This window comes from Canis aureus, chromosome 19 (assembly GCF_053574225.1).
Source record: "Canis aureus isolate CA01 chromosome 19, VMU_Caureus_v.1.0, whole genome shotgun sequence".
Lineage (NCBI taxonomy): Eukaryota > Metazoa > Chordata > Mammalia > Carnivora > Canidae > Canis > Canis aureus.
The window spans coordinates 54,401,205-54,420,669 of NC_135629.1; the positions used below are offsets into that span (position 1 = coordinate 54,401,205).

General features: G+C 39.0%; 1 protein-coding gene across 4 annotated transcripts; it reads left to right on the forward strand.

The window, feature by feature from the left end:
- Window positions 1-554: 554 nt before the first annotated feature.
- LOC144290715 (methyl-CpG-binding domain protein 3-like 5) lies at window positions 555-11,035 on the forward strand. 4 transcript variants are annotated; one of them, XM_077860209.1, is made up of 3 exons: window positions 555-720; window positions 4,788-4,918; window positions 10,285-11,035. In XM_077860209.1, the coding sequence occupies exons 1-3, from the start codon at window positions 570-572 to the stop codon at window positions 10,861-10,863; spliced, it is 861 nt and encodes a 286-aa protein (XP_077716335.1). In that variant the 5' UTR covers window positions 555-569; the 3' UTR covers window positions 10,864-11,035. The 4 variants fall into 4 exon arrangements, with proteins under 4 accessions (XP_077716335.1, XP_077716336.1, XP_077716338.1 ...); XM_077860210.1 differs by having other exon boundaries at window positions 555-666; XM_077860211.1 differs by lacking the exon at window positions 555-720 and adding an exon at window positions 837-970.
- Window positions 11,036-19,465: the final 8,430 nt, after the last annotated feature.

The window sequence follows — 19,465 nt, forward strand, 5'->3', positions numbered from 1 at the left end:
TGGTGTTCCTAAGTGCGGGTGACTGAGGTCATGTACACTACCTTAGAAGAAGCAGATGTCCACTGTTCCTGAATGGCTGCTATAAACATTTGCATTTTGCCAGTTCTTGACAGAGGAGTGGGCTCTTGGGGACAATCCCTTTAGAAAAGTCGCCTCCAGCCCTGGGAGGCTGGTCTGCGATGGGCCACAGGGCAAGGTTCTGGTCCCCGAGTTGGTGTGGGAGGCAGAGGTCTGAGTGCAGAGATGGGCCAGGACCCCAGACCTTCGGGGGTGCATCCTCCGACTGCCACGCGGGCAGTTGACAGCAGCTGGAGAAGGGCTAGAGGACCAACGTACTGAGGGAAGAGGGGCCGATCTCGGGGTGGTTGGCTGAGGGTGCCCACGCAGCGAGGGGCTGGCCGACCCCGGGAAGCCTTGCTCTCCTTAAATGCAAGGGGGATTTGCATGTGCTTTGCTCTATGGACTGAGATGGATCCTTCTCCAATATTGATTCCTCACGTGCATTGGCCTGGAGGGATGGAGCCACCAGGCCTGGGCAGATAACTGGTGGCCCTCTGTGACCTCAGAACATGCGCAGATACACCACCAGGACTCCGTTGCTGAGCGTGAGCTGCGGGACTGCCGGTGGCACCAAGACCAGGACCTCATCTCCCAGGACAGCTGGAGGTGATCACATGCATGCTGGGACTCTGCAGCCCTCTGGGGAGGCTCAAAGGGGAGGTAAGGAGGGGGTGGAGGAGCTGCCAGGGGAGTCACCCTCCCCAACCAACCCTGAAAGCGACCACCAGCGTGCTGCAGTTACTCTGACAACCACTGGAAAGATAATTCCTGGAAGCCCCTGGGGCCTGGAGCTTCTGTAAGGACCCAGGGGCTTTCCTGTGTAGTCCCGGAGCAGCCGTCAATCACCACCGGGATCTTGCTGTCCTGAGGCTGTTTCCGTGGGTGTGTGGCTCAACATCACACTTGTGAGGTCCATTTTTATTCTTCTCTGTAGTTATTTGTGAATTCCTATTGCCGGGTTGAGTTCCACTGGGTGCAGACACCACCGTATATATCCATTCCCTGCAGGTAACACAATTGATTCGTTTCTAGCAAAGAGCTGTTTAGACTCCAGTCATTCTGACCAAACTAAAACCTGTCTGTTGCCAACATAGGTGCACAGTATTGAGGATGTAATCATTCCATCAGAGGCTACTGACTTTCCAAACCGGTTCTACCAATTTAGATTCTCACTGGCCATACTGGAATGATCTGACTGCTCCATAGCCTGGGCAGCTCCTGGGACTACTGCTTTCTTGTCATTTCAACTAATGTCTGTTTTATAGTCTCTCTTTTTTTTTGTTTTATAGTCTCTTATTGTGACTTTTATTAGCATTTCCCTGAAACTAAAGAGGTTAAACATTTTTTTTTAACATTTTATTTTTTAACACGGTAATTGAGTATTTGTTTATCCTTTTTTACGGTGTGCTTTTTTTAGAATTTTGAGCCACTTTTCTATTGGGTTTTCAGTTTTATTTTTTATTTGCCAGAATTCTTTACATGATTTGGCTTGATGTACTTTACCAGATTGGTGTGATGTCATTTTCTTCTCTCACTCAGGTTGTTCATCCCCTCTATCTTTCTGGTGAGTTTTATTTTATATAAAGATTTTATTTATTTATTTGAGAGATAGTGTGAGAGTTTGAGAGAGCACAAGCAGGAGAAGGAGGAGAGGGAGTAGCAGACTCCCCATTGAGCAGGGAGCCCGATGCAGAGCTCCATCCCAGGACCTTGGGATCATGACCTGAGCTGAAGGCAGACACTTAACTGAGCTCCTCCTCTGCTGTCTTTACAGTAGAATTGAAATTAAAAATTTAAGTAATTAAGAAGGGATGGATTCCAGCAAAAGGCTGGGTTACTAAACCAGAAGACAGTCTAGATATTTGCTAGTTAGCAAATATCCTAACAAAACTATAGGGTAAACACTATTAGTTTTTTTTTTAATTTAAATTCAATTAGCCAATATATCAGATGTAGGGTAAACACTATTAGTAAACTCAAAACAGAGTTAAAAGAAAAGTGAGATCAAAAGAAGAGCTGAGATGAAATAAGTCAATCAGAGGAAGACAAATACCATATGATTTCACTCATATGTGGAATTTAAGAAACAAAATAGATAAACATAGTAGATGGAAGGAAAAATAATAAAATAAATGGAGGTGGGCAGGGGAGGGGGTAACTGGGTCACGGGCACTAAGGGGGGCACTTGATGGGATGAGCACTGGGTGTTATTCTATATGTTGGCAAATTGAACACCAATAAAAAATAAATTTATAAAAAAATTATATATAAGATGAAAACAGGGAAGGAAACAAACTTTAAGAGATGCTGAACCTTAGGAAACAAACTGAGGGTTGCTGGAGGGGAGGTGGGTGGTTGGGGAAGGGGTGACTGGGTGGCAGGCATTAAGAAGGGCACGTGATGTAATAATGAGCACTGGGTGTTGTATGCAACTGATGAATCACTAAATACTACCTCTGAAACTAATATTACAGTATATGTTAATTAAATTGAATTTGAATAAAAATTAAAAAAGAGCTCAGAGATCATGCAGAAGAGTGGTATCAGAAGTGAAGATACAACAGTCTCTGGCATGTCAATGAAAGGCACCAACCCACAGATGTAACTAAATCACCATCTCCTAAGCAAAGTCAGTACACAGGAGACAACAGGGAGATATGTCATTGTCTAAAAAAACCAAAGTTAAGGCGACAGAGTTTGGAGAATGCAGATGCCAAAAAACCAAGAAAAAGGTTAATTGGTGTTATTAAAATAAAGATTAAATAATATTGATATCAACAGAACACCGTTTTAAAATGCTAGAAGAAATGTCATATCAAAACCAGAATTCTGGGATCCCTGGGTGGCGCAGCGGTTTGGTGCCTGCCTTTGGCCCAGGGCGCGATCCTGGAGACCCGGGATCGAATCCCACATCGGGCTTCCGGTGCATGGAGCCTGCTTCTCCCTCTGCCTATGTCTCTGCCTCTCTCTCTCTCTCTCTGTGTATGACTATCATAAAAAAATAAATTAAAAAAAAAAAACAAAAAAAAACAAAACCAGAATTCTATACCCAGCAGTGATATTGCCCACAATAAAGACGTCTTAGGAACAATTTAAGATGAAACATTTCAATTGTTAGCAGACTTGAAATAGAAAGCAGATACTAGATGAGTTCTTCAGTCCAAAGGAATAGAATCCCAGGTTGAAAACCAGAAATGCAGGAAAGAATGAAGAGAACAAAAGGATGATTTATAATTACAAATGAATTTTGTTTAATGAGGCAATTCTTGAAATCTCTCTGGAGATTAAAATATAGGTAGAATTGAAATCCATGAGAACAATAAAGCAGACTCAGAAAAGTTAAAAAATGTACTTGGAAGAGTGAAGTAATTATTAGCATTTGGGGAAGGTGGTAAAAGTAATTGTATTAGACTATATTAAGTAATGGACTCATAATCTAATTGTTACATGAAGATGTTTTTTTCTTAAGAAGCCTCCACATCCAGCATGGAACCCAAGGCAGGATTGAATTCACCACCCTGAGATTAAGACCTGAGCTGAAATCATGAGTCTGATGCTTAGCTGACTGAGCCAGGTGCCCCTCATTAACTACATGGAGATTTGTATATGATTGTAACTGATAAGTTTATTGAAAGAACAATAGAATAATAAAAGAGTTAGGGGTGCCTGGGTGGCTCAGTTGGTTAAATGTCTGCCTTCAGCTCAGGTCATGATCCCAGGGGGCCTGCCTCAGGGCTCCCTCCTCAGAGGGGAGCCTGCTTCTCCCTCTGCTCCTCCCCCTCTTTTGTGCTCTCTCTGTCTCATAAAATCCCCCCAAAATCCAAGAAGGGCACATAATGAGATGACTACTGGGTATTATACTATATATTGGCTAATTGAATTAAAATAAAACATAAAATAAAATAAAGTAAAATGCTAAAAGAAAAAAAAGACTTGCAAATACAAAGTTCAGTAGGGTAAATGCAATAAAAATAGGAGTGAAAACACAAGAAGAAAGGGTGAAAAATAAAAAAATAAAAGAGTTAATTAAAAGTAAGTAAAATGAAGAGGGTAAAAGAACATTATTTAGGTCAAATGGTAGGGAAAACATAAGATGGCTGAAATATTCTCAAATGCATCAGCAATTAAATGAAATATAGATGCACAAAATATTAATATATTTCAATGTCTTTGTGATACATTCCTTAGAATTGTTAATAAATATTTCAGACATTCTGTTTTTAAGAAACAGTTTCTAATTTTTTCCTAATAAAACATAAGATGTATGAAAATTTTTATACATAGATACTTCCATTTCTGTTTTTAAGAACTGTATCCATAGTGGGAGAAACAGGAAACATTAAAATGTGGATAGAAACTGCAGATACCAAAAAAAAAAAAAAGAAAAAGAAAGAAAGAAAGAAAGAAACTGCAGATACCAATGTATCTCACACACAAATGTATTCAATGATTACATTTACAACAATATCTGACAGTGTCAATAGCCCCACATTTTTTTGTGTGTTTTTTTTAGAGTTTATTTAAGTAATCCCTACACCCAAAGTGGGGCTCAAAGATACAACCTCAAGATCAAGAGTCATGGGCTCCTCCAATGAGCCACCTAGGTACCCCAATTTTTGTGTCTTTGTATAAAGATTTAGGAATTGCTTAAATCCCGTGGATTTGAGACAGGATATCTCTTTGGATTATCTGCTGATTGGTTTATCCACTGCCTTCCTCCATAAAAGGGGAATCAGAGGCAGCAGTCACGCATTTTCTAGCAAGCCACGGGCTCTTGCATCAGGAGTGGAGGCATCAGGACAACTCTGCAGCCATGCAGGAAGCTGTATCTGCCTGTTCCCCAAACCAGCCTACTCTGGTGAGTACGGAGGGCATACAGACGGCACGAGTGCCCATTAGTACACTTACCCTTCTGCGAAGCTTCTTTTAAGTGAGCGGACAGGAGCTTTTAAAATGAGGAGATATCGTATTGAAAGCGGATTCTTAGGTGTTAATGTTTTCTAAGTAATGTTCAAGGTATTTTACATATATGGAGTTCGATTTGCCAACATATAGTATAACACCAAGTGCTTATCCCATCAAGTGCCCCCTCAGTTCAAGGTATTGTACTGTTTTGCACATGAAGTTTTCTTGGGCTAATAGGCTAGATGTTTTTGTTTTGTTGTTTTGTTTTAACCAACAACATCTCTGGGGAGTGGACATAGACTTTGGCCCTGCACTATTTAAATTGTCCCCCTCTCAGGAAAATTCTTTACCCACAATGTGCTTGGTCCTTTTACAAATATTATTATTTTATTTTTAATTGAATCCTTTGCTCAAATATGTCCTCCGTTAGTCCTTCCCTAATTTCTTCATCATTAATAATTGTGCTTAATTTTTTTGTCCTGTTATCCCTCCCTACTATCTTCTTTCATCCATCCCTCTTTCTCTATCTCTGTATCAACCTTACTGTTTATCACACCCATTAATTATACCTAACAAGATATCAGACATTCATTACTCTTTGTATGAACTCTTTCCTTGTATCAAGATTAAAATAAGCAGGGCAGGGGCAGTGACTTTGTTAAGTTGAATTCTCGATCACGGGTTTTAGTGCTCAACCTGGCATATAATAAGTGCTCTATAAATGGGAGGATCAAATAATTTTCCCTCCAAACTGCGTATGGAAAGGATTGGTATCCTTGCGTATGGAAAGGATTGGTATCATCACTGTGGTAGGACAACAGGAATGATATGAGATTTATGGTGTCCCTTTTTTAAAAAAAGATAGAAATGATTGACTTAAAAGGAAAGGTACATTAATTAGGTTTGCAATTTATTTATTTTCTTAAGGATTTTATTTATTTATTTGAGAGAGAGAGAGAGAGAGAGAACAAGCAGGGCGAACAGCAGGCAGAGAGAGAGGAAGAAGCAGGCTTCCCACTGAGCAGAGAGCCCCATGAAGGGCTCCATCTCAGAATCCTGGGATCCTGACCTGAGCCGAAGGCAGACACTTAACCGACTAAGCCACACAGGTGCCCCTAGGTTTGCATTTTAAACAGTTTAGTGTGATCAGACTCTTCTATGATACTCCTCCCATAGCCCCAGGGGACATGTTCTAAGACCCTCAGTGGATACCTGAAGCCTTGGATAGTATTGAACCATATATATACCTTATATATGTTTTTTCCTATACTTGCATACTTATGATAAAGTTTAATTTATAAATTGGGCACAATAAATTTTTTATTTTTTTATTTTTTTAAATTGGAGTTCAATTTGCCAACATATTGCATAACACCCAGTGCTCATCCCATCAAGTGCCCCCCTCAGTGCCCATCACCCCCACTCCCCGCCCACCTCCTTTTCCACCACCCCTTGTTCGTTTCCCAGAGTTAGGAGTCTCTCATGTTCTGTCTCCCTCTCTGATATTTCCCACTCATTTTCTCTCCTTTCCCCTTTATTCCCTTTCACTATTTTTTATATTCCCCAAATGAATGAGACCATATAATCTTTGTCCTTCTCTGATTGACTTATTTCACTCAGCATAATACCCTCCAGTTCCATCCACGTTGAAGCAAATGGTGGGTATTTGTCATTTCTAATGGCTGAGGAATATTCCATTGTATACACATGCCACATCTTCTTTATCCATTCATCTTTCGATGGACACCGAGGCTTCTTCCACAGTTTGGCTATTGTGGACATTGCCGCTATAAACATCGGTGTGCAGATGTCCTGGCATTTCACTGCATCTGTATCTTTGGGGTAAATCCCCGGCAGGCACAACAAGAAATTAACAACAATAATAAAATAGAATAATTATAAAAACATTATAATAAAGTTACGTGAATGTAGTCTCTCTCAAAATAACCTACTGTATTGTACACTCCCCCCCAACTTTTTTGTGATGATGTGAGATGATAAAGTGCCTACATGATGAGGTGAAGTGAGGTGAGTGACATAGGCATTGTGATGTATTGTTAGGTTACATTCCTAACCATTTCTTCTGGACCTCAGACCACAGCTGACCTTGGTTAACTGAAATGTGGATAAATGGAATGCTATAATGAATTCCAGGGAGAAAGGATAAAAAAAAAAAATCTTTGGCGGTGATCATTTAGTGCAGTCTGCCACCATAGAGATTATGTCATTGTATAATTGTGGTCGAGTGAATTTATTTGAAAAATCTAGAAATTATATTTTTGAGTTTGAATAATTTCTTTCAATTAATATATCTGAGTGCCTTCTAAGGCAAAACAGTAAGTGGATACTGGGTGTAAAACATTAAAATTCACATTAGTAATCTCTTCACTGAATATCCAATTTATAGAAAAATAGTGAGGGCCACCTGGGTGGCTCAGTCAGTTGATCGTCTGCCTTCAGCTCAGGTCATGATCCTAGAGTCCCAGGATGGAGCCTCACACTGGGCTCCCTGCTCAATGGGGAGTTTGCTTCTCCCTCCCCCTGCTCCTTACTCTCTCACTCTTTCACTCAAATAAATAAATAATTAAAATCTTAAAAAATATGAAAGAAATAATACAGGTACCAGTAAACATTGAAAAAAAAATCAACACAGAAAATGTAATTCTGATTTCTGGATCAAGAAAGGTCACTGCAGAAATAGTATTTTGTAGGGAAACTGAGAGGTGTTCAAGAATTACTCAGAAGTTGAGAGTCTTTTTTTTTTTTTTGAGAGTCTTATTTATTTATCTGATTTTTAAAAATTTTCATTTAAATTAATTTAGTTAATATATAGTGTATTACTAGTTTCAAGGGTAGAATTCAGTGATTCATTGGTTGCATATAACACCCAATACTCATTAAATCAAGTACTCTCCTTAATGCCCATCACCCAGTTACCCCATCTTCCCACCAAGTTCCACCCCAGCAACCCTCCATTTGTTTCCTAGAGTTAAGAGTCTCTTATGGTTTGCCTCCCTCTCTGTTTTTATCTTATTTTTTAAAAAAGATTTTATTTATTTATTCATGAGAGACACAGAGAGAGAGAGACAGAGACAGAGACACAGGCAGTGAGAGAAGGAGGCTCCCCATGGGGAGCCTGACGTGGGACTTGATCTTGGTACCCTAGGATCACGCCCTGAGCTGAAGGCAGATGCCCAACCGCTAAGCCACCCAGGCGTCCCTGTTTTTTTTTTTTTTTAAGATTTTATTTATTTATTCATGAGAGACACACAGAGAGAGGCAGAGACACAGGCAGAGGGAAAAGCAGATTCCATGCAGGGAGCCGGCCGTGGGTTGATCCCAGGTCTCCAGGATCACGCCCTGGGCTGAAGGCGGCGCTAAAGCACTGGGCCACCAGGACTGCCTGCGTCCCTGTTTTTACCTTATTTTATTTTTCCTTCTCTTCCTCTATGTTCATCTGTATTGTTTCTTAAATTCCACATGAGTGAAAGCATATGGTATTTGTCTTTATCTGACTGACTTATTTTGCTTAATGTAGTGCCCTCTAGTTCCACCCACATCATTGCAAATGGCAAGATTTCATTCCTTTTGATGGCTGAGTACTATTCCATTGTGCATATACACCACATCTTCTTTATCCATTTATCTGCTGAGGGACATCTGGGCTCTTTACATATTTTGGCTATTGTGTACATTGCTGCTATAAACATTGGGGTGCATTACCCCTCCAAATCACTATGTTTATGTGCTTTAGGTAAATACTTACTAGTGTAATTGCTGGGTCATAGGGTAGCTCTGTTTTTAACTTTTTGAAGAACCTCCATACTGTTCTCCATAGTGGCTGCACCAGTTTGCATTCCCACCAACACTATAAGAGGGCTCCCCTTTCTCTGCATCCTCATCAACATCTGTTGTTTTCTGAGTTGTTAATTTTATCCATTCTTATAGGTGTGAGGTGGTATCTCATTGTGGTTTTGATTTATATTTCCTTGATGCTGAGTGATGTTGAGCATCTTTTCATGTGTCTGTTGGCCATTTGTTTGTTTTTGGAGAGATGTCTATGTCTTCTGCTGATTTCTTGACTGGATTTTTTGTTTTTGTTTTTGAGTGTTGAGTTTGTTAGATGGATTCAGGAGGGTGGATGGATGATGGTTCATTGTTATGAGTGTGAGGTGGCAAAGTGGCCCGAATGACACTCGGGTTTAGGCAGGACATTAGTACTAGCAAGTGTGTTTGGGGACACTGAGATAGTGGTGAATTATTTGGGGAGTTGGTTAGTTTAACTTGGGATCTGGGCACTGTGAGTGGAGTCATCAGTATTATCACTAAAGAGGTGAGTGGGAGGATGGTATTGAGTTGGAGTCAGATCTGTGCAGATTCTATGGGCATTTCTAGTTCGATGTGCTAATGGTATTTGAAAGCCAGGGAAATGGATGGATGGCCTAGACAGGGGTGTGGATGTAGAACAAATGTAAGAGCAGGATTGACTTCTAAGAAACACTAATTCTTAAGTCAGAAAGAGAAGCTGATGTTAACAGAGAAGAGAAGGAAAATTATTAGGGAGAATGTTCTGGACCAGAACCTTGGAAAATGGTTTACAATGGAGGTCTTTGTGCAAAAAATGGAACTGTGTGATGAGAATATTGTGTTTCTGAGTTATTTATCTATGAACAGGAGGATAGTTGAGTGAAGATGGGATTTGGGTGTGCAAGTGAAAGACAGTGAGTGTCTCAGGGTTGGGAGGGACATGATCTCACTGAAGATGAGGCATGAGAGCTAGGATAACCAAGGGTAGTGTGTCCTAAAGCCTAGTAGAGAGATACTAAAATTTTGAAGTCTTGGGATACAAAGAAACCTGTGATTATGTGTCCAAATGATGGTGGGCCAGGGGGTAGCAGCATGTGTGTGGTTGACATTGACTAGGGTGGGTAGAGGGAAACATCCTTCAGGGAAGATGGTGGAGGGGAAAGGGTCCAGAGTTGGCACTGGGTAATGACCTCAAGCTTTCTGTCCTTTACTTATATCTGCTTGATGGCATCCCAGGAACTAGTTCTCAATATGTGGTGCCTACACCAGCAGCATCACCTGGGAACCCTTAAAAATGTAGGTTCTTGGCCCCACCCCATACCTACTGGGCTTGAGGTCCAGGAATCTCAGTTTTAACAACACTCTGGAAGATTGTGATGCACAGTGCAATTCAAGATACATTTGTCCATGGAGAGAGGTTGAAAGATCCAAATACGTTGAGAACATTCTTTGTGGCTGGAGGTCCTCATCCCCAATTGTATTCAAATAATACGTTTCATTTTGTTTTCAAAGGGCAAACTCAAAAGAAACATGATGCCTCAGACCTCAGAGAAGAAAAGACAAGTCCATTTAGCCAAGACCAAGAGGAGATGTCATGAAAGAGTTGCACTTCCTGTAAGGCTGACCAGTTGCATTTTAAAGAGGCCAGTCACAAGGATAACTTCTCATCCTGACAACGAGGTCAGGTACAATGAAAGGGAAAGGACTTTGGAGAAGCCCCAGCAAATCTGTGCATACAGGAGGCTGCAGGGACTCCAGGCCTGCAGCAGCGAAGGAGAAACTTTAAGTACTTTGGACTTCATAAATATTGCACAAATAATTTCACTGGGTAATGCGGCTGCGGGGTCTCTACTTAGCAGCTCTGAGCCCAGCATGGTACCATCTTCAGCTCGGGCGGGGATGATCCCAGGAGTGGATCTCTGTCTCCTTCCATCCATCTGCAGAGAGCCAGTAGTAACACCTGGAGATATCCGGAGACAGACGTGGAGAGTGAAAGATGCAAGAAAGAGATTGGCTGAAGCCTTGAGAGAAGACAGGCTCGCCAGGGAGGTGGAGAGAGCCAGAAGCCAAGAGGGACATTCTGACAACTAGAGGAAAAGGAGGAAAAGGTTGTGTGGAAGGATTGAATGAGGTGGCCCCTTGAGGGGTGCTTCACAGCCCCCAGTTTCACTTCCTGTTGTGATGTCAATCCTGTTTCTTGCTCTATACCACTGTGCTTTGTTATATCAAACTTGTACTGCATTAAACCCTTTTGAGAGACAAAGGTGTGAAAGAGTGGTGGTTTTGTGGGTAAGAGATTGGATTTTATGTGATAAGGAAGAAGCCTTGGTAGCAGGCTCACTGCCTTCTCCCTGAATGAAACTTGTCTATCTCACAGCATAGGACACATTGGAATTATTCAATAAACAATTCATTTTATTCATAAACAATTTATTCAGTAAACATTGTAATCATTTATGGTGAACAAATAATTGGTTGAATAAAGATGTCATATTACAGAAGTCAGAGGGGGAGACTGTCTCACAAGGGTCAGGAAGGAAAAGAAGTGATGTGGTTCTGGAAGGATCTGGCATTTTCTGGATTTCCTTAAACTTTTGGTAGAGTGATTTTAGCAGAGGTGAGGAAGCAAGCATGATTTCAGAGGGTCAGAGACTGAAAAACAGGTGGAGAGTGAGTGGAGGTGGAGAGCTCTGCCTCGTGCCTCCTACAACAGGCATTGGAACTAACTTAGTGAAAGTTCCCTCCCCACCTGGCTCAGTGGTTGAGTCTCTGCTTTTGGGTCAGGTCATGACCCCCAGGGTCCTGGGATCGAATGTCCCACCAGGCTCCCTCTGCCTATGTCTCTACCTCTCTCTCCGTATCTCTCATTAATAAATAAATGAAATCTTAAAAAAAAAAAAAGATGCCATCTCACACCTGTTAGGATGGCTATTCTGCAAAAGTGAAAAGAGTACTGGTGAGGGTGTAGAGAAAAGAGAACCATTATACCCTGTTGGCAGGAATGTAACTAGTACAACCATATCATCCAGCAATCTCACTTCTCAGTATTTATCCAAAGGAAATAAAATCACTGTCTTGAAGTGACATCTGCACTTCTATGTTCACTACAGCATTATTACCAGTAGCTAAGGTATGCAAAGAACACAAGTGTCCATTGACAGATAAAGAAAAGGTGATTATTATATAATCTACGTGTGTGTGTGTGTATACATATGTATGAATATTATTCACCCATGAGAAAGAAGTCCTGCTCTTTGCAACAACATGGCTAAAACTGGAGGATATTATACTAAGTGAAATAAACTGGACACAGACAAATATGGCACGATCTCACTTTTATATGGAATCTAAAGAAAAGTCAAATATACAACAACACAGAATACAATTGAATTTATTGGAGGCTGGGTTGTGGGGCGGGGAGGGGAAGATTTGATCAAAAGATACAATCTTTCAGTCATAAGATGAACATATTGTGAAGACCTAATGTCCACCATGGTGATTATAGTTAATAATTATGAATTGTGTCATTAAAATTTGTTTAGAGGGACACCTGTGTGGCTCCATGGTTGAGTGCCTTCAGTTCAGTGCATGATCCTGGGGTCCTGGGATTGAGTCCCACATTGGGCTCCCTGTGGGGAGCCTGCTTCTCCCTCTGCCTGTGTCTCTTCCTCTCTTGCTGTGTCTCTCATGAATAAATAAATAAAATCTTTTAAAAAAATGAAATTTGTTTAGAGAGTAGATCTCAAGTATTATCACCACACCAGAAAATGATAGCTAAGTGAGGTGATGGATATATTAATTAACTTTACTGGGATCATCTTTTCACTATGTATATGTATATCAAATTATGCTGTACACCTTAATTATATTCAATTTTATTTTTATTTATTTATTTTTTATTTTTTTAACAATAAATTTATTTTTTATTGGTGTTCAATTTGCCAACATACAGAATAACAGTGCTCATCCTGTCAAGTGCCCCCCTCAGTGCCCGTCACCCATTCACCCCCACCCCCCGCCCTCCTCCCCTTCCACCACCCCTAGTTCGTTTCCCAGAGTTAGAAAAAAAAATTAATTTGTCAATCATACCTTAATAATGCTGAAAAAATAAACCAGAAAAGATGAAAAAAATATTTAACCTCTCAGCTGTAACTGATATCTGTGCATTGATTTTATTATTTAAAAAAAATTTATTTATTCATGTGAGACACACAGAGAGAGGCAGAGACATAGGCAGAGAGAGAAGTGAGCTCCCTGTGGGGAGCCTGATATGGGACTTGATCCCAGGACCCCAGGATCATGACCTGAGCCAAAGGAAGATGCTCAACCACTGAACCACCCAGGTGCCCCAAGACAGTCTAGATTTAAGAATGCATGTGGGCTGAAAGAGATGAGATATTCCATGCAAATTGTAACCAAAAGAAACAAGAAGTGGTTATATGTATATCAAATAAAATAAATAAAATAAACTTTAAGTAAAAAACTGTCTCTAGAGAGACAGGAGGAAACTTCAGTATTCCACTTTCAGCAATGGATAGAACATCCAGAAAGAAAGAAATGGCTTATTTGAAAAACATAGATTAAATGGAATTTATAGATGTATACACACACAGAACTTTCCACTTCCTAGCAAATAAATATATAAATTTATCTCAAGCACATGTAAAAAATTATTTAGGATACATAATATGTTAGGTCACAAAATAAGTCTTAATAAATTTAAGATGCTCAAAATCATTCCAAATATGTTTTCTGACTACAATTCTATAAAGCTAGAAATCAACAACAGTAAGAAAATGGGCGAATTTATGAATACTTGCAATCTAGACAAAACACTCTTGAAAAACCACTGCATAAAAGAGGAAATTAAAAAGGAATTTAAAAATTATCTTGAGACAAATGAAAATGAAAACACACAGACAAAACTTGTGGGAGAAGTAAAAGTAATACTAAAAAGAAAGTTTATAGCAAAAAAAAATGCCTACATTTAGAAACAAGGAAGATCTAGGGTGCCTGGATGGCTCAGTCAGTTGAATGTTTGACTCTTGATTTTTGGCTCAGGTCATGATCTCACGGTTATGAAATTGAACCCTACATGGGGCTCCATGCTGGGTGTGGAGTCTGCTTAAGATTTTCTCTCTTTCTCTCCTTCTGCCCTTGCCCTTCCCTCTCTAAAATAAATAAAAAGATCTCAAACACTTTACATATCAAGGGATTGGAAAAAAGAAGAACAAATTAAACCCATAGTTGGCAGAAGGAAAGAAATAATAAAGATTTTAGCAGAGATAAATCAAATAGTGAATAGAAAGAATAGAAAAAAGTCAACAAAACAGATTAAAAAAAGATACATATAGTCAACAAATCTTTAGGTAGAGTAAGAAATAAAGAGAAGATTAAATAAAATCAGAAATTTAAGAAGAGACATATGGATGCACAGAAATAAAAAGGATTGCAAGGGACTATTATGAACAAGTATACACCAACACATTGGATAACTTGGAAGAAAAGGGAAAATTTGTAGAAACATACATTCTATTGACACTGAATCAAGGAGAATAGAAAGCCTGAACAAATTAGCAACAAAAAAGGAGACTGAATCAGTATCTTAAAACCCACCAACAAAGAAAAACATAGGACCAGATGGCTCCATGAGTGAATTCTACCAAATATTCAAAGAAGAAATTATGCTGATTCTTCTTAAGCCATTCTAAAAAACATAAGAGAGAAAACTTCCAAACTCATGAGTGAAACATCACTGTGATACCAAACCCAAGTAAAACATCACAAGAAAACTACAAGTCTATATCCCTGATGAAGATAGATGAAAATATCATTAATATACAAAACAAAGAATTATACCTCATGACCAAGTGGGATTTATCTCTGGGATGCAAGTATGTTTCAACATATGCAAATCAATCAATGTGATAAATCATGAACAAAATGAAAGAGGAAAAAAACTATGATCATCTCAATAGAGGCAGAAAAAACAGGCAAAATTCTACATCCATTTATGATAAAAATTCTCAACAAAACAGGTATAGAAGAAATATGCCTCAACTCAACAAAAAGCCACATATGTCACAACAAAACACTTAATAATAAACTTATCCAAAGAGATGAAAGGCTTGTAAACTGAAATTATGAAATATTGATGAGAGAAATTAGAGAAGACACAGATGAATAGAAATATGTCTCATGTTCATGGATGAGAAGAATTTATAGAATTAAAATGTCCACAACTACCCAAAGTAATCCTCAGGTTCAGTGAAATCCTTATAAAGAAATTCCAATGATATTCTTTACAGAAGTAGAGATAACAATCCTAAAATTTATGTGGAGCCACAAAAACTCCAGAGTAGCTTTAACATCATCTGCAGCAACTTCTTACTAGATAGGTCTTCTGAGGCTAGGAAAACAAAAGCAAAAATGAAGTGTTGGGACTTCATCAAGATAAAAAGCTTCTGCACAGCAAAGGAAAAAAAATCAACAAAACTAAAACTAAAAAAGGCAACCTTTGGAATTGGAGAAGATATTTGCAAATCACATGTCTGAAAAAGGGTTAGTGTCCAAAATCTATAAAGAACTTATCAAACTCAACACCCCAAAAATAATCCAGTTAAGAAATGGGCAAAAGACATGCACAGACATTTTCCCACAGAAGACAGACAGATGGCTAACAGATATGTGAGAGGATGTTCAATATCACTCTTCATGAGGGAAATACAAATCAAAACTACAATGAGATACCTTACAGGAGATACCTGTCAGCATAGCCAAAATTAACAACACAGGAAACAAATGATGTTGGGGAGAATGTGGAGAAAGGGGAACCCTCTTATGCTCTTGGTGGGAATGTAATTAGTGCAGCCACTCTGGAAAACAGTATGGAGGTTCCTCAAAAAGTTAAAAATAGGGCTACCCTACAAGCCAAAGGAATCTTGAGCAAGAATAACAAAGCTGATGTCATCATACTTCCTGATTTCAAAATACTTTACAAGACTACAGTAATCAAAAGAGTGTGATACTGGCATATAAACAGATATACAGACCCACTGAAACAGATTAGAGAACCCGGAAATACATCCACACATTTACTGTCAACTGATCTTCCATAAGAGTGTCAAGGACAGACAGACAATGAGGAAAGGATAGTCTCTTTAACAAATGGTGCTGGCAAAACTGGATATCCACCTGGAGAACAATGAAATTGTACCCTTATCTTCCATTATACACAAAATGAACTCAAAAATGGATTAAAGAATTAAATGTAAGACCTGAAAACATAGAACTCCTAGAAGAAAACAGGAAAAAACTTTATTAGCAATGGTCTGGGCAATAACTTTTTGGCCAAAGCCCAGGTAAAAAGAGCAATAATAAACAAGTAGAATTTCATCCAACTAAAAAGCTTCTCCACAGCAAAAACAACAAAACAAAAACAACATAGTGAAAAGGCAGTTTACAGAATGGGAGCAAATATCCACTAAGCATATACCTGGCAAGGAGTTAATATTCATTATACATATAAAGAACCCATACATCTCAAAAAACTCTAAAACAATTTTTAAAAATGAGCAAAGGATCTGAACATAGTGCTCTAAAGAAGATGTACAAATGGCCAACAGGGATATGAAAAGATGCTTGACGCTGCTGATCATCAGGTCAGCGACTCAATGCAAATCAAAAACACAATGAAACTAATTATGTACTATATGTTGGGTAATTGATAAAATTTAAAAACCCACAATGACATATCCTCTCACATCTGCTAGAATGACTCTTCAAAAAGTCAAAAGATAAAAGATACTGGTAAAAATGTGCAGGAAAAGGAATACTTATACATTGTTAACGGAAGTATAAGATGGTATAGCCATTACAGACAACAGCATGGAGATTCCTCAAAAAATTAGAAATAAGGGGTGCCAGAGTGGGTTAGTTGGTTAAGTGTCCAACTCTTGGTTTTGGCTCAGGTCATGATCTCAAGGTCCTAAGATTGAGCCCTGTGTCAAGCTCTGTGCTTAGAGGGAGTCTGCTTAATATCCTTTCCCTCTGCCTACCTAACCTTTATAAATCTTAAAAAAATTAAATAAATCTTTAAAAAATTAAAAATAGAACTACCATATGATCCCAAGGAAATGATACTATCATGAAGAGATATCTGTACTGCATTCATTGCATCATTCTTCACAATACCAAAGATAAGGACAAAAACTTAATGTCCATCAATAAATAAAAGGATAAAGAAAATGTGGCATATATGTACAATGTTATTCAGCTTTTAAAATAAGGAAACCCTGCCACTTACGACAGCATGGATGAACCTGGAGGACATTATGATAAGTGAAATAAGCCAGACACAGAAAGATCAATACTGCATTATCTCATTTATATCTGGAATAAAAAATGTCAAACTCATAGAAGCAGAGATTAGATGGTGATTGTCAGGAGCTGTGAGGAGGAGGGAATGGGGACATGCTTGTCAAAGTGTATATGTTTTCAGTTATGTAAGATGAATAGGTCATGGGAATCTAATGGACAACATGGTGAATATAGTTAAGAGTATTGTATACTTGAAATTTGCTGAGAGTACAAATTAAGAGTTCACACCAAGAAAAAAAATGGTAACTAGGTAGGTGATAAATAATATCATGAGCTTGATTGTTGGAATGTTATAATGCATATGTACATCAAGGTAGAGTTCAACAGTAAAACCAATTGAGACTGGGATTTTCTTTTTTTTTTTTTTTTTGGAAAGTTTTGACTATGCATTCAATTTTCTAATTGATAGAGGACTATTCAGGGCTCTAAATTTTCTTTAGTGAATATTTATAGTTTGTGTTTTACAACAGCAAATTTCACCTAAGTTGTGTATAAAATGGATGGGCAGAGAGGTGCCTGGGTGGCTTGGTAGGTTGGATGTCTGACTCTTGATTTTGGCTCAGGTCATGACCTTGGGGTTGTGGGATCGAGCCCTTTGTCAGGCTCCATGCTCAGTGTGGAGTCTGTTTGGGACTCTCTCCTCTCCCTTTGCCCCTCTCCCACTCGCACAAACACACTGTCTCAAAATAAATTTAAAAAATATTGGCAGAAGACTGTTTGTAGTACTTGTTTTCTTTATAATATGCTATTGGATTTTGTTTGCCACTATTTTGATGATTTTTCATTTGTATATATTCATAAGGGATAGTGGTCTGTAGTTTACTGTAGTTCTTTTCTGGCTTTGATATTGAATATTGGCCTCATAGAATGATTTAAGAGACATTTTCCTCCTGCCATATTTTGGAAAAGTTTGAGAAGTGTTGATGTTAAATCTTCTTTAATTTGTCAATGACAAGGGATCCCTGGGTGGCTCAGCAGTTTAGTGCCTGCCTTTGGCCCAGGGCATGATCCTGGAGTCCCGGGATTGAATCCCACATCAGGCTCCATGGAGCCTGCTTCTCCCTCTGCCTGTGTCTCTGCCTCTTCTCTCTCTCTCTCTCTCATGAATAAATAAATAAAATCTTTTTAAAAATTTGCCAATGATACACCTTGTGCTGGACTTTGCATTGTTGGGAGATTTTAGATTACTGATTTAACCCCTTTACTTTTAAGTAGGTGTGTTCAAATTTTCTACTTTTCTTCTGGAGGCCGTTTTGAAACTCTTTCTTGAAATTTTCCCATCTCATATAGATTGTGTGCTTTGGAGGCATTTATTTGGTCAGAATATTCTCTAATAATCCTTTGTGTTTCTTGTAAGGTTGGCAATAATGTCCCCATTTTCATTTATGATTTTTGTTATTTGCATCTGATCTTTTATTTTCTTAGTAGATTTAGCTAAAGGATTGTCAATTTTATTGATTTTGGGATGCCTGGGTGGCTCAGTGGTTGAGCATTTGCCTTTGGCTCAGGTCATGATCCCTGGGTCCTGGGATCGAGTCCCACATCAGGATCTTCACTGGGAGCCTGCATCTCCCTCTGCTTCTTTCTCTCTGTGTCTCTCATGAATAAATACAGTCTTAAAAATTATTTTGTCGATCTTTTCCAAGAACTGACTTTTACCTCCACTGATTCTCTGTATTTCTTACCATTCTCTCTCATCTACCTCGAATCTAATCTTTGTATCTGTTTCCCATGTCTAACTTTGGTTTCAGTTTGCTCTTTTTCCAGTATCATAAAATGGGAGATCATTGTACTGATTTGAGATCTGTCCTCTTCCTGAATATAAGCATTTATAGCATTACATTTCCCTCTGTGCACGGCTTTTTCTTTCTGCTCCTCAGATGAGATAATTTCCAATTGTTCTTTTTTTTTTTTTTTTTTTTATTTATTCATGATAGTCACACAGAGAGAGACAGAGAGGCAGAGACACAGGCAGAGGGAGAAGCAGGCTCCATGCACCGGGAGCCCGATATGGGATTCGATCCCGGGTCTCCAGGATCACGCCCCGGGCCAAAGGCAGGCGCCAAACCGCTGCGCCACCTGGGGATCCCAATTTCCAATTGTTCTAATTTCAAGTTCACAGATCCTTTTTCCTGCCTGCTCAAACGTGCTGGCAAATCCATCTCGTGAATTTTCATCAGTTTGGCTTTTGTACTTACAATTCCACAATTTTTATTTGGTATGTGGGTGCTTTAATAATTTCTGTGTTTAATTGGTACTCCTTACTTGTTCACATCTTTCTGATTTCTTTTCCTATCTGTGGTTTCCTTTGACT

Excerpts from the sequence above, each read along its gene's own strand:
- LOC144290715 (XM_077860209.1), top strand. The coding sequence starts at position 570 with ATGCGCAGATACACCACCAGGACTCCGTTGCTGAGCGTGAGCTGCGGG. Across the intron at positions 721-4,787 it reads TGGGGAGGCTCAAAGGGGAG|GGGAATCAGAGGCAGCAGTC; the intron begins GTAAGGAGGGGG and ends CCTCCATAAAAG. Across the intron at positions 4,919-10,284 it reads CCCCAAACCAGCCTACTCTG|GGCAAACTCAAAAGAAACAT; the intron begins GTGAGTACGGAG and ends TTGTTTTCAAAG.